Genomic DNA, 14,342 nt, shown 5'->3' with positions numbered 1-14,342 from the left:
ATAAAGCTTTCATATGAATTTTATAATGATTTCAAGGACTCTATCCCATGATTACATTATCACATTATTACATTAAGTGGTTATCCTCTCGGCAGAACTAGACTAATGCCTAACTTTTTTTTCACTTCCAGATAAGTTTTGCGGATAACCTTATCCAGGAGATATTTCCATTATAATCTGGGAATATCTCCATCTCTTGGATAAAGTTATCTAGAGGTGAAGAAATTGGACATAAGAACAAACTATAAATACTGGCCTTAGAGTCGTAATTATACTAGCGATTGTCGATTAAATTATTATTATGCAATTAATTAACAATTGACGATTACTTTTCCACCAATTAGAGCAACGTATCAATTGCTATGCATTAATTAGTGGAAAAGTAATTGTCAATCACAATCCAATCGGCAATCGCTAGTGCGATTACGGCTTAAAGATCGTTTACAGTAGGAGTAATAATTAAATCATAGAAAACCGATTAATTACAGTACAATGTGAGAAAAATAATCGACTATGATCGGTCAACTCTTAAGACTTATTACACTATTTTGTTTTGTTTTGTTAAGTAATGTCTTAAGATGCTAATATAACTACATTATTAGTTTATGATATCTTAAGTTTATATTTACGATGTATTTACGATTTTAAATTGACTATGAATACCAATTGTAATGTATGTATGTATATATAACATATATGATCTGTTCTTTTTAGCTGAACTTCTTGCACGGTTTATCTCTTTTTCTTTTCAACGTGGAGAGGAAAGGAAGAAAGATGTACCGTACAAGAACTTTAGCTAAGAAAAATAAGAAAGACCCATGGTGTAAAAAGGTGTAGCATTGTGCATAATAGAAGCAGCTTTAACTTTGAACCAATCAGAAGGCGATCCATTTTGCAGGCGCTTACTTTAAAGTGAGATTTGATAAGAAATAAAAATGCGTAAATTATTTAAAATTTAATGTGTGTGCGTGCGTGCGTGCGTGCGTGCGTGCGTGCGTGCGCGCGTGTGTGTGTGTGTGTATATTTAATGAAATACAATAAAAACTTTAAATTAAATGCAAGAATAAAGTTGGCATAATTTCTAAAAAACGGTCTCAATATATATTATTAAACAAATATTAAGCAATATGATGCCTCTCAACATTAATTATATTTGTTACTTACGGCGTATGTTGCAAAACCAAAAGAAGATAAAATCAAACCACACTATATTCTCTGTATAACAGAAAACAGTGCATTACACTAACGTATGCGACGAAACGGATGTTATATTGCTTGCAAAATAGGTTGCGCAAATGCGGGTGTTGATTGGTCCAAAAATGAACGAGTGCGCATCATCGGAAATGCTACACCTTATTACTTTTTACATCATGAATAGACCTACATATGTACAGTTTGTTACCACTGCTACCAGGTGTCTCCGCAATTGTTTAGCAGTATTGGCGGTATTTCTTCACGTGTAAAATGAGTGCGAAATGGATAATAGAAAAAATTTGTTATCTCACTTTTATGCTTAGTTAACGCTTCCACTGTTATCAGTGTTTCATTACATTCTATGATATTTCCATCTTTTACATACAAAATATAACTTATTCAGATTTAACCCTTAAGATGAATAACAACATCGAGGAAGGCATTATCACCTGCATACATCTGGAGAATTTTGTGTGAGTGAAGAATATATAAAATCTTATTTCTGTGAAATTACAACTTTCTTTTGTCCATTCTAAACATTTAATATTACATTGTATCTTATTAATATTACATTATTAGATATTTATTTTGTCATATACTTTTTAAATTGGTATATATTCTCAATATTTCGCCTTTAACAGGACTTATGATAAACTGACAGTGACACCAGGAAGATATCTCAATGTTATCGTTGGACCTAATGGTTCTGGCAAATCCACCATTGTCGCCGCTATAGTTCTTGGTCTAGGAGGTAAACCAAGTATCATTGGACGGGCCCTTCACATAGGAGATTATGTGAAATATGGACGGGATTCGGCAAAAATTGAAATTCATCTGAAAAATGGCTTTAAACAGGATTCTGTAATAACTAGGACATTTACCAAAGAAGGAAAGTCCGTATGGATGATTAATGGTAATCATGCAAATTCCAAAAATATACAGGAATTCACATCCAAGCTTAATATCCAGGTATGTATTTTAATTCATATTTTTAGTATTTTCTTCTTAGGAGCCTCCAGATTAGATTTATCGATTGTCTATTAAACATTTTAGCATAAAATTTTTTAAACTTTTATTATAACCTTTCTTTAATTTCTTAGGATAAAATGTAGCAAGAGGCATGTAGAATAATTCTGATTTATATTTAAATAGTTTCTGACTAAACATATAAAATGTATTTCTGAATACCTTTAAATTTATTTTTTGCAGGTCAGCAATCTTTGTCAATTTTTGCCGCAAGATAAGGTACAAGATTTCTCAAAAATGGATGCTCAAGCATTGTTAGAAAATACAGAAAGATCTGTCGGAGATCCAAAGCTTCTTGAGTATCATCTAAAATTGAAGAATCAAAGAGTCGATTTTAAGAAATTGGAAGTTGATATAATCAATACAAAACGATTATTGGAATCTAAAACTCAGAGACGTGATGGACTACAACAAACTGTTGCAACAATAAAAGAGAAAAAATTGATAAAGAAAAAGATAGTAACACTGAAGCAAAAGAAGGCATGGATGCTGTATGATCAAATGCGGAGGAAATTAGTAGAGGTACACCAAATCAATTTTTTAAAATGTTAAATGTTTTTCTTCATTGCTATTTTTTTATTATTGATCCTTTTGCATATATTTGTATAGTCAAAGAAAACCAGAGATAAGGCAGCAAAAGAAATGCAATTAATAGACAAAAAACTTCAACCGTTAAATAAAAAGATTGAAAATATAAAGATTGAAATAACAACGTTGAAAAATTCTTTAAAGGATCACGTGAGTATGGCATATAAAATAAAAATATTTATTGTGATATAAAAAATACTTTATTGTGATATTATTAATGTTACATATTAATGTAACAGGATATGTGTGTGTCCAATAATATATTTTTGTAATAATGCTCGAGTGCAAACAGAACAGGTTAAACTAAAATTCTATATTAGTTCGCGATTTTCGTAATAATGAGAAATTAATTTATAAAGATTTGCAAATTGGCGAGCATTCGCACAATTCAACAACAAGAAATCTTTATGGTCTAAATAAGGCTCGATGAGGCTTAGGAGAGGCATCCTATAAAAAATAATGGCTGTATACTAAGGGCACATTGTTATTTAAAGAATGTGAAAATTGCGAAATAATACAGAATTTTTCTACTTAAAATCTGTTTAACTTCTTTACATTCGAATGTTGTCACAAAAATTACATCCTATATACATATTACATTAATATTCTGAAATTTTTGTTATGTATTTTCAGAATAATAAAGTTAATGCTAAGAATGCGAAATTAAGAAATATCATGAATGAGATTCTTAACTGTGAAAACAGCATCAAAGATGCAGAAAACATATGTTCTCGAAACATTCAGGCAGAACAGACTCGAGATCAAGATATTAAATTTGCACAACAACAGAAATCCAAACTCGAGAATGATTTTTCTCTTACGATTAATGAAATGGGATCAGGTAATTATTTATTTGATTTAATTTTAACGAATAATACGCGCGCGCGCGCGCGTGTGTGTGTGTGTGTGTGTGTAACAAAATACACATATTAGTTTATCGTTTTCAAAACTAATAATTGCTTCTGAAATTCATCTCATGACTTCTTTTATAAATGTTTAATTTTTTAATTAATATATAAATTAAAGCATATGTGGGATTGAACTCAAAACTTGTCTATGTCATCCTACGATAATAAAATGTTATGTATTTCAGAGGAAAGTTTAATGGAACAAATGCAAAATATAGCATTTAATATAGAGGAGCATAGAAAAGGAATTAAGAATCTCACTAATAAAAATATCACATTGAAGCATGAGGACGAAAACATTAGTCGCGAAATGAGAGGTATATGCTTACACACAAATACCTATATTATATTTTTAATATTAATCATTATTCTTATTTAATATGTTATTAAATATGTTAATTAAAATTATTGATTGTAGTTGTGCAAGCGGAACTCCAAACAATTAATATTGATGTGAAACGATTAGAATTGCTGAAACAAAGGGATGTGAACGCATACAAGGCTGTACTGTGGTTAAAAGAGAATCGAGACAAATTTTCTGCACCAGTGCATATGCCAATGTTACTCAATATTAATGTAAAAGAGGCTTCATACGCCAAATATTTAGAAAACATAATACCGTTTCGAGATTTAGTTGCATTTACATGTGAAAATAAAATAGACATGCATGTTTTACTTAAGTGTTTGAGGGAACAACAAAAACTGAAAGTAAATGTTGTACATTCTGATCCAAAGAAAGATGTCACATTGCAACCAAATATCCCGATAGAAAACATACAAAAATTTGGCTTCAAGCATTATTTAGTAGAGCTTATCGAAGTACCGCCCTCCATACTGAAATATTTAGTTTTGATGTATCGTTTAAACAATATCCCTGTCGGGACTAATGAAATCGAGAATAATATAAATTACATACCTCGCAACTTAAATTGTTACTTTAGTGGTAAGTGTATATTTTCTAAAAATAAAATTACAAATTTTCCTTAAATTCAATAACATTTTCTTTGTAGAAAATAATATATATTCTGTAAGTACATCTAAGTATACGCACGAAACATCGACCAGAATATCGCGAGTTCGTGGAAATGGAATGCTATCTATTGTTCTGGACAAATTTAAACTACAGAATCTTCAAGAACGGTATTTTAATTGAAATAAGAAAATAATAAGAAAATAGATAAATTATAATGAATTAACATTGATATATTGATTATTTTATAGATTACAAAATTTGCAAGAAAAAAAGAATGAAATTTCGATAAATATTAAAGAAATAGAAGAAAAGTTACATTTGAAAACGAAAACATTAGATGAATATAGAGCCAACAGAAATAAATGTCAACAAAATGTTCAGCATATTCAAGCATTAAAAGGTAGAATACACATAGCTGAAGATAGACTTAGGCAATTGGAAATGGGCCGGATGAATATTGATGATATAAAAGCAACATACACCAATGAGATTAAGGTTTGTTTTTTAACAATGTAACATGCTATTTTTTAAAAATTGTCCAATAAAATCTGCATTTATGTTTAATTAATTATTTACAGGCCATTATAAAGAAACAATTAAAATTGTATAAAGAATATAATGGAATTCTGCAAGAATGTTTCAATTGCAATACAAATAACGTAGAGGTCAAATTTGCAATAACATTATTACAACAAACTTTATTATTTAAAGAGACTGAAGCCGATGAATTAAAGGATAAGTTTATAGCAGCAGAGAGAATATTTAAAAGACATGATGAAGAATTCCAACCTTTAAAGAAAGAAGCTGAAAGGTTATATAAGGAAGCATTGACAACCACAAATAATATCAATCCACAAGATGATGCATTTAAAGCTTTCAATAAGGCCTTTGAAAAATTACCAGCTACTATAGCTGAAATAAATAACGAATTAAATATTGCTCAAGCAAAAGTTTTTTGTATGGCACAAAATGTGGACGCCGAGAATGTACGTATGTCATGATGGAGAATATTATTTTTTAACACTGCATTGATACAACAAAAAAATTGAATAATTCTTTTATATTTTTAGATACTGCGTGAATATGAAGAAATGCAAAATAGTATTCACGACTTAACTGAATTTATCAAAGAGAAGAGTATTTTACTAGAACAAATGACAAAGGAGATTGAAACATTAAAAGAAAAGTGGTTACAACCATTGCAGCAATTGATTGAAAAAATTAACGCGAATTTTAGTTCTTATTTTTTTGCAATGGACTGTGCTGGCGAAGTTACGCTCTCACATGGTGAAAATATCGTAAGTATAAACATATGATGTATATGCAAAATAAAAATTCTTTCCTTGTTCTCAATATATTTTTAGTTGGATTTTGATCAGTACGGATTAAAGATCAAAGTAAAATTCCGAGATGCGGACGAGTTGCAAGAATTAACAAGGCATTTTCAGAGTGGTGGGGAAAGAACTGTAACTACTGCCATTTACATGATAGCGCTGCAAGAATTATCGCGTGTGCCATTTCGCTGTGTAGATGAAATTAATCAGGTACAAGATATCCGTCTTATGCTAATCACTAATAGCAAGTATTCTGTATTTATATAATGTATTATATATGTAATTTGTAATGTATTTTTCGTTATTTTTTGCAATTTAAATTTTTCTTTGTGATTTTATTAGGGCATGGATGCGGTGAACGAGAGACGAGTCTTCAATTTACTCGTCAAAATGACAGGAAGGCCAGGCAGCTCTCAATATTTTTTGCTTACACCGAAAGTAAGCGTTGCAACAACAATAATAATTTTCTATTATGCGATAACTTTTATTAATTTCATTGTTCTTTAACAGCTTCTGCCCAAGTTATCATATACTGAGACAGTAACGGTGCATTGCGTCTTTAACGGGACAGTTAAGGCGAATAATGAAGATTTTGAATTCGATGTAAAGGATTACTGCAATCATCTCACATCATCTGATGAATAGAAGTCACATATTTTTCTTCTATCAATTTAATACGTTATAAAAATGGATATCTTGTTTCTTATGTAAATATGAAGATAAAGTTTTACCGAATTATAGAAATTTATTTTTAGTTATGTATAATGAGTGCGCAAAATTTACGAAACTAATTTATATTTTCATAAAATGTAAAACGTAGAAATATATGTTTAATAAGATAACTTTAATAAAATAAGCTTTAATAAGATAAATTACATTTTATATTAAAGTAATTCAAATGTTAATTCTTACAAGAAATGTTAAGTATTGATACTAAAATTAAAGTAAAATAGAGATACACGTTAATATCTTATTTAGTATGCAATTTATATGAATGGATATTTGTATTTCATTGAACTATTTATATGAATGAATATTTGTATTTCATTGAACTATTTCCAATATGTGTTAAAAGTATAGTTTTACACACAGATATTTGGGTGACTATTTATTTCTTCCTCTTTCCTTTTTTCTTCTGAGCCTCTGGCCACGGGAAACCTCGACATTTTAGCACGTCCATAATATTATGACATGTATAATAAGCGTTTTCCATCACTTCCTCGTTAAAGATGTCCATAGCAAATCGTGCTTTTCCGCCGCTTCTTCTCGATTTCTTTGATCCTTTACTTTTGCCGCCATTACCACCTTTAGTACCTTTTCCATTATTTTTTCCGTTTGTTTTCGTTCCAGCCTTCTTCTTACTTTTACCCGTTGCCATTGTAGTCGATTAATGAAGCCTTGAGAAACAAATTAACATTAAATATTTCTAATTTATAACGATAATTTATTGATAACAAAAGTCTATCATATTTTGCAACAAGTATATATTGTTCACTGCTAATTTTAATATTAAAATTACCGATGTTCAAATTTATGCAACTAATTTCACACTGCAGTTTCGCCGTATTCTCGTGGTAGAAAGCCAACTCCTGGCTTAAACCGGAAGAAATAACTCGCGTTGCCATATCAACTTGTAACAATTACATCAATAAGTTGATTCATCGCTAATCTAATTCCTCGGAATTAATTAGAATTAATCTGAAAGGCCATACGAAGCAGGATGTTTGTAAGACTTTATGAAAAACTTGAATGTCAGCTTTTTTATCAAACAGGATATTCAGCTTCGAGAGCTCGATTCTTATGTAATCTGTCTTTAAATTTTTCTTAACCAGATGTTATTCCAGATTACTTTATCGAGAATCCAAAAAAAAAAGACAATTTTGTAAATTATAAATCAGGAATATATCTTATAAGAAGAATCATATAATCGGAACATTAGTCTTAATTGATAATAGTTTTCATACACAAAGTTAATTTTGTAAAAATTGCTACAAAAGATATTTGTTCCTAAAAGTCCTTGCGAAACATCAAGATATATTTAAAACAATATTCATTTTGTATTCATTTTGACTATTCATTGAGCAGCGGTCATGCAAAGACAGTTTCGGTAAGCGATTTTTATGTTTCCATCACACGTGGGAGGAAGCCTTGAATCGCCGACCTCCGAATCTGTGGGTGTGCACTTGTCTTCGAATATATGTACTTGTCACAAACCTCAAGATGAAATTTATACACGTACTGCAACGTGATTTTTTTACAAGATACCTCAAACTTCGACAACAATTCAAATGCGAAATCCAGCTCGCTCTAAGAAACTTCAAAGCATCAAATTTGAATACTTCGATTTACATATTTAAATCCTTTCAAATTTAGTTATAGGTTGAATGCGTCTCATTAAATATATTTTGATAAATAAGATCTAATATTAAATGCTTAATAGCTATAGGCGTGGACTTACAAAAGGAAGAGGCAAGAGGCGTTACTCCTGAATTTTGATAAGAAATAATTTATCAAAATTATTTTTATGTTGAAAAGAAGCTGAAAGGAGAAGTATTAAGAAAATTCCCTGAAGATCCTCGAAAATTAGCTTTAACATAATTATATATACACATATATTTTAATATTGTTTGAAAATGAATTTTTGCCCCCCCCCCTCCTCTTTTGACTGAAAGTCTGTAAAATATAATTACAGAAGAAGTTGAAGAACGTAGAAAATTACGAATGTATTACACTTCGGATAAGACCGGGGAAAAATACTATAAATCCGTACAGCTGAAAGTATCGAAAGTGTTAAATGATATAACAAAAAAAAAATATATCAAATGAAAAGAATCAGACAAGTATATAAATAGAGCGATTTCGATGGAACTCTGCAATAATTTTATCAATAATTAATTCAATCAAAATTCCCTGTAGCAAAATTTCTAATTATCATATATATCTGCAATCTTTAATCTTTCTTTCTATCTGTTAAGCAAAAAATTAATTGTTTCGATCCATATTGTTAAGATAAGATAGTACACACACACACACACACACACATATATATTGCTTATGATAAATTAATTGCTGTTGAGTTAATCGGAGTCAATCAAGGTGACTCTAATATTACTTTATATGTGTATACATATATAATGCCGGATTATTATATTATATGTATATATAATATGCATATTTGTGGATATGACATACATAATATACATATATTACGTATATTACGGGGAGAAATGCCGAGTCCCTTCGCTCCAACGGCGTGTTTGTCACGAGTGCATACAGATGTCGGTTGTCACTTTGTCAGTCGCCCGGCGGAGTTCGACGCGGACGGATGTGTGATACGTGTCTGAGCGTTTCGAGCCATCTGTTCCGCTCCGCGAGGCGCCGGCAAGCTGAGCGTGCCGGCCGTACGAGAATTCGTATCCTGGACAAGTCGTACCTATAATCGGCGTAATTCGCCGACTGGATTGTCATCCGGTGAGTAGGATTCTTGGAAAAGCGAGTGATATTTACAGCCATCCGTCTCTTTCTCGTTCCATTCATCACCCAAGTGTACAGCGAGACGAAATGCGATTTTATTTCAGAATTCGTTCATTTTAACGATCACTGTAAACATTTTTTTTAGTATCGTCGAACAAAAATTTGGAAAGCATGGATCAATTTTATTCATGTGTCTTTTATTCTTTATAGGTGCTAACTATAGGAATGAGTCAATGTGATTTTACAAATGCTTCGAAGCTATTCTTTGATTAGTCAATTCTTTCTTCTGATTAGTGAATCAAATGCTTCAAAGCATTTGTAGTGAGACTTCGAGTGCGTTCTGTTTCACGTATGATGTGCAAGATTTATCATTTTATCCTGTTGTACACTAAAGAAGGATAAAATAACACATTATGTGCATCGTACGGAAATCCTTTGACCGCACCCTAGAATGAGAATTGTATACAAAAGAACTGTTCATTTGATTAAATTAATTGTTTATTTAACTAAATTAATTTACGTATCTTTATTTCTTTCGTTGGGAAATGCATGTATTTTGAGTCAAATATGTGTAATTAAATACATTTTATTGAAAAAAATAAGGGCGAACTAAATCAATTTAGACAAATGATTAATTCTTCTTTTTCTTAGAGTGTATCTATTCCTTTATTATTATTATTATTATTATTGTCGCTATTCATAGATTTGTCCTCTCTCTGTTAAATCCAAGACTAGACGAAGAAGCAGTTAACTTCATTAAAGTGCTGCCAACGTTACGTTAATTCGAAAAGACAAATTAATAATTAACGGGCGTTGACATCGATCAGTGTTGTACTTCGACTTTCAAGGTTTTAAGATGGAACTTCGATCGGAATAATGAAGCAAATTTTCTTCCGCAAGCAAAATAACCGTGAAAAAATTACGTGAGAAAAGAGATATTTGAATGCATAGCATTGAACAAACAATCGTTGAACCAATCACGTACATCGTTCGACAAGAAAAAAAGCGCTTAGGTTTAATTTATTCCATGCGTTAAAGGCTATCATTAATGGTGAATTCGGTCGTTCGAATAATGCATACTAAAGGCTGCTTTACATAAAATATCGAAATGCCAGTGACACAATTTAATCAACTTTGACAATAATAAATACATATAATAATAACATACATATTAAAATAACAAGATAATATTATATCATTATTAGATATTTAATTGTTTAAAATATAAAGTCATTGGCTTAAATAATTTCAAATTTACAATTAAAATAATTTCGCGAGCTTATTTAGCTTCTAGCCTTCTTCTTTTTTTGATTATTAATCGTTTAAAATATTTTTTTATATGCTTTAACATTTAAGTTTACTAATTTTATATATAGCGTACTCTGAGAAAAATTTTTGATTGAATTAACAAACTAGGAGGTTCAGATGAATTAGAATTCTAGTTATTCTAATTTAGAATTATAAATAGCGGTTTCAACTAGAAAATCCTGATTTATCCATTTTTAACCAGAATCCCAATTAAGGCCACTCTTTTTCCAGTACAGCTTTTAGTATGCTAATCTAATGTACTGCAAACGATCGAGTTCGCTGTGAACAAATATCTTATACTTACAGGAACTTATACTTATAAAAAAAACTTCTTGTAAACTCACGTTTCTCGAAGTGTTTTTCCGTGAACATTGATTAATTGCCCAAGCAGATCATCCTAACTTTCAAAATGACGTCAAAGTGTTTTAAAATGGTTACTTAAAATTTATTTTTCAATCAGTTAATGTTTCCTTTTAACGCTATCGTCACTTGTTTTTCTTAAGTCGGAGAAACGCGCGATATCGCCGAGTTTATCTGCCGCTATCGATCTTTCGTATCGTCGATATAACTCTCGCCATTCCCGCTCCGACGAAGAGCCGGGACCGGGTATGCAAAACACGATGTAACGCGATCAATTCTCGTCTCATTTATTGCCGGCGCTGATACCCTTTGCGGAGGTCAGGATGCATCCTCGATCGCGCGAGACGTCGTGCACTTCTGCGCTCAATTTGCAGCGCTCCCCGGCATTCGCGTCATTCTGCATATCCAGTACTCATCCGTCACACGTACCTGTCATCTAAGGCCGGCGATCGGAATCCTAATAAGACCGTGTAACTTTTGCTCGCAGGTCACGAAGCATTAATCGCATGAATCACCATCCGCAACCGTCGCAGCTCGTCCGTCTTATCGGCCTTCGAAATTTAAAAAGGAGGACAGCCGATCTCCTTTCCCAGGAAGAGGTATGATTTATGATCAAACGTATCACGTTTGCAAGCATCCCGAAAGATAACGCGCGTGATATCATTGTGAAAAAGCATAAATCTTTATTTCTGGAGAAGGATCGGCAGAGGAACGTGTTTGAGGAGCGGTACTTTTAAGGAAGCCGAAAGTAAAAGTACGAGGAGGGAAAGAGAGCCAGTAGACAGAGGATATACTTCTTTCAGGCGCTGGCAGCTCCTGAAGAAAGATGTCCACGGCGTTGCTGGCCCTCTTCGCCGTGATCCTGTGCATCTTGTTTAGGATACTGAACGTGAACAGTGCGCCGCAGAAGCCCCTCCTCGTCTGCAAAGACCAGTCATTCTTGACGACGGTGCTGAAGATCGCGCCGGTCATCGCCGAACCGTAAGTCTGAAAATTCATTTCTCACACCGTTCGTATGACCGGCGAGTCGGCCGTTTTTAAACGCCCTGGCTGTCGACTGTTCAACAAAATAACATCTTCGTGACTTTCGAACCCGAAGTAGCCGCAAAAGTGAGGTTAGGTTCATGCTGGACGCCCGACGATGCTCCAGCATGGATGGGCGTGTGATTCGCTGTCATTACATTATTGACTGAATATTTCATATTATATGTCATAATGCGAATAAGTAAATTTAAAAAATATTAAAAAAACATGGTTCTTAGTCTGGAACATCCTGCATCAAGTTAAAAAATTATATCTGATAATAAGAATATATGTATGCATTGCATTTTTAGTTCATTGATTTGTCTGTTTGGTATAATGAAAAGATTATAATGATGTAAAAGGATAGGAGATGTTAATACATGGATAAAGATATAGTTTATGATTTTGTGTGTGAAAATTGTTTGATTAATGTTGGCTGTAATTAACACATAACTGGAAATAGATTCTGGTGATCCTGGAACTCTTCCTAATTTTTAAATAGTAATTGTCTGGAATAATTTGTGTTTTCACTATCTTATTTTTTATAGTTTAAAAAAATTCTTAAAATAAATAAATAATAAACTTTAGTGGGTTCCAAGAATCTATATATTCCTTTAGTGTCAAAAAAATGTGTGTTTCTATTATGATTATACTAGGATTAATGAAAAAGATTATTATCATCATATCCAGATAGTCAATAAATCTTGTGCCTGCTGTAAATTTCGACAAAATACCAGCAGAAATATAAAAAGATCCATCAATAGAATACAATCGCAGATTGACTGCTATTGTAATTAAATAAAATCTACAATTTTATAATCATTTCAATACATCATTCAAATAATCTTAAAATAATAGACTAGTTTTTCTGCTGACAATTTGCTGTCAGATTATTAAGATTGTCAAAAAGTTTTGCTAGGATGGCAGAAGGTAAACCTAATGCAGATGTAGTTGATATGGAAAGAATTTTGCTGAAATACCTAAAGATTTAGCTAGATACAAATTTGAAAATAATTTGGTTAAACTATCAAAATAATTAAATAGAAAACTCAGTATGATTAGCTATGGTCCATAAAGTTTTTATATTCTAACAACTAATTTGATCATTCTATATAATTATTTTGGTCTAACAAGATTATTTTCGGATACTTAGATACTTCAGCAAAACCATTCTTTCCGTGTAACAATCTGTCATATTGTTCTGTCCGAATCTACTGATAAATTGCTAGTATATTGTTAATATTTTGCTTGGGATGGTTATCACGATAGGTGTGATTTATTGAAATAAACATAAATAAAAGACTTGTCTATTTTACAAATATAATGCTATAAATAAGACTCAAGTTGGAGTTACTTTTTATTTATATATTTATTTGCATGACATTTAAAGGTTGCAGCAAATATATATATTTATTGAGATAGTCATGAATGATGAAAAGGATTGTTTATAATATAATGCCATAAATAAGACTTTAAAAATGGTACTTTATACTATTTTTTTTTATTTATACTACTTTTTATTTATATGCTTTATATGATATGTGAAGATTTACATGTTACGCGAAGATTGTGACAAATATTCCCATGTTTACTTATTCAATTGTAATTGCTTCCGAATGAGTATAATGCCTGTTTTCTTGCGAGAAATGTTTGGGGTATAGATTGTTTGTTGTGAGTTTTTGTTTGAACTTGTTAAGGAACATTTACGCGAATATTACGAATGGCTTGTTTAAAGTGGTTATAACAGGAAATAATTCGATAATAGTCAGAGTACATACAAAATGCTACATTGAAAGGCTACATAATAATGCTTATCAAATAAAAGTTAGAATGAAATAAAATTCTTATCTTTATGATTTTTGTAACATTATTGAAATCATATCCATGTAAAAGTTCAATAATCATTATCTAAACGTTTCACGTATTTGTCTGCTCAGAATAGATTCATATAGTAAAAATACGCAAGATAATGTGTGGGTCATGAGAAAAAAGTAAACAAGTAAAGTTCACTGATTAATTTGAAGAAAAAAATTATGAATCAGTTTCAAAACATCTACAACATTTCTTTAGCGAAGTTAATGATAAGGAAGTTGGAGTCGCTTACTAAACAACTGATTGCATTTATTTTAACATCAGTATAAAACAATATTTTTC

At 31.3% G+C, this 14,342-nt stretch overlaps 3 protein-coding genes across 7 annotated transcripts in view; 2 read left to right on the top strand and 1 right to left on the bottom strand.

The window, feature by feature from the left end:
* LOC108751014 (structural maintenance of chromosomes protein 5) overlaps positions 1 to 6,792 on the top strand; it is a 7,127-nt gene extending 335 nt beyond the window's left edge. The window contains exons 2-15 of the mRNA XM_018490934.1: positions 1,598 to 1,667; positions 1,836 to 2,163; positions 2,404 to 2,742; positions 2,830 to 2,958; positions 3,442 to 3,649; positions 3,902 to 4,033; positions 4,135 to 4,659; positions 4,727 to 4,856; positions 4,938 to 5,184; positions 5,268 to 5,675; positions 5,760 to 5,987; positions 6,054 to 6,233; positions 6,366 to 6,461; positions 6,534 to 6,792. Of these exons, the coding sequence (XP_018346436.1) occupies positions 1,612 to 1,667; positions 1,836 to 2,163; positions 2,404 to 2,742; positions 2,830 to 2,958; positions 3,442 to 3,649; positions 3,902 to 4,033; positions 4,135 to 4,659; positions 4,727 to 4,856; positions 4,938 to 5,184; positions 5,268 to 5,675; positions 5,760 to 5,987; positions 6,054 to 6,233; positions 6,366 to 6,461; positions 6,534 to 6,668 (3,141 nt within the window). The 5' untranslated portion in view covers positions 1,598 to 1,611 and the 3' untranslated portion in view covers positions 6,669 to 6,792. The remainder of the gene's footprint in view (positions 1 to 1,597; positions 1,668 to 1,835; positions 2,164 to 2,403; positions 2,743 to 2,829; positions 2,959 to 3,441; positions 3,650 to 3,901; positions 4,034 to 4,134; positions 4,660 to 4,726; positions 4,857 to 4,937; positions 5,185 to 5,267; positions 5,676 to 5,759; positions 5,988 to 6,053; positions 6,234 to 6,365; positions 6,462 to 6,533) is intronic.
* A 335-nt stretch (positions 6,793 to 7,127) lies between these two features.
* On the bottom strand, positions 7,128 to 12,017 carry LOC108751154 (small lysine-rich protein 1). Of its 2 annotated transcripts, none has more exons than XM_018491209.1 (2): positions 11,960 to 12,017; positions 7,128 to 7,420 (listed from the first exon to the last, which is right to left on the bottom strand). In XM_018491209.1, the coding sequence occupies exon 2, from the start codon at positions 7,399 to 7,401 to the stop codon at positions 7,132 to 7,134; it is 270 nt and encodes an 89-aa protein (XP_018346711.1). In that variant the 5' UTR covers positions 7,402 to 7,420; positions 11,960 to 12,017; the 3' UTR covers positions 7,128 to 7,131. The 2 variants fall into 2 exon arrangements, with proteins under 2 accessions (XP_018346711.1, XP_018346710.1); XM_018491208.1 differs by lacking the exon at positions 11,960 to 12,017 and adding an exon at positions 7,543 to 7,719.
* Positions 9,325 to 14,342, top strand: part of LOC108751152 (abhydrolase domain-containing protein 2) — a 16,535-nt gene continuing 11,517 nt past the window's right edge. The window contains exons 1-3 of one of the 4 annotated variants that reach the window (XM_018491204.1): positions 9,325 to 9,494; positions 11,653 to 11,764; positions 11,969 to 12,146. In XM_018491204.1, the coding sequence (XP_018346706.1) occupies positions 11,992 to 12,146 (155 nt within the window). In that variant the 5' untranslated portion in view covers positions 9,325 to 9,494; positions 11,653 to 11,764; positions 11,969 to 11,991. Of the gene's footprint in view, positions 9,495 to 11,276; positions 11,574 to 11,652; positions 11,765 to 11,860; positions 12,147 to 14,342 lie in introns of those variants that run through there. The other 3 variants (XM_018491205.1, XM_018491206.1, XM_018491207.1) reach the window with 3 other exon arrangements.

The sequence above is a fragment of the Trachymyrmex septentrionalis genome, unplaced genomic scaffold (genome assembly GCF_001594115.1).
Source record: "Trachymyrmex septentrionalis isolate Tsep2-gDNA-1 unplaced genomic scaffold, Tsep1.0 scaffold40, whole genome shotgun sequence".
NCBI classification, from domain to species: domain Eukaryota; kingdom Metazoa; phylum Arthropoda; class Insecta; order Hymenoptera; family Formicidae; genus Trachymyrmex; species Trachymyrmex septentrionalis.
The sequence above is the reverse complement of the archived record's forward strand: the minus strand, read 5'-3'. Positions and strand labels throughout refer to the sequence as shown.

What these genes read in the sequence shown, in the direction of transcription:
- LOC108751154 (XM_018491209.1), bottom strand. Translation starts at nt 7,401, where the DNA reads ATGGCAACGGGTAAAAGTAAGAAGAAGGCTGGAACGAAAACAAACGGA.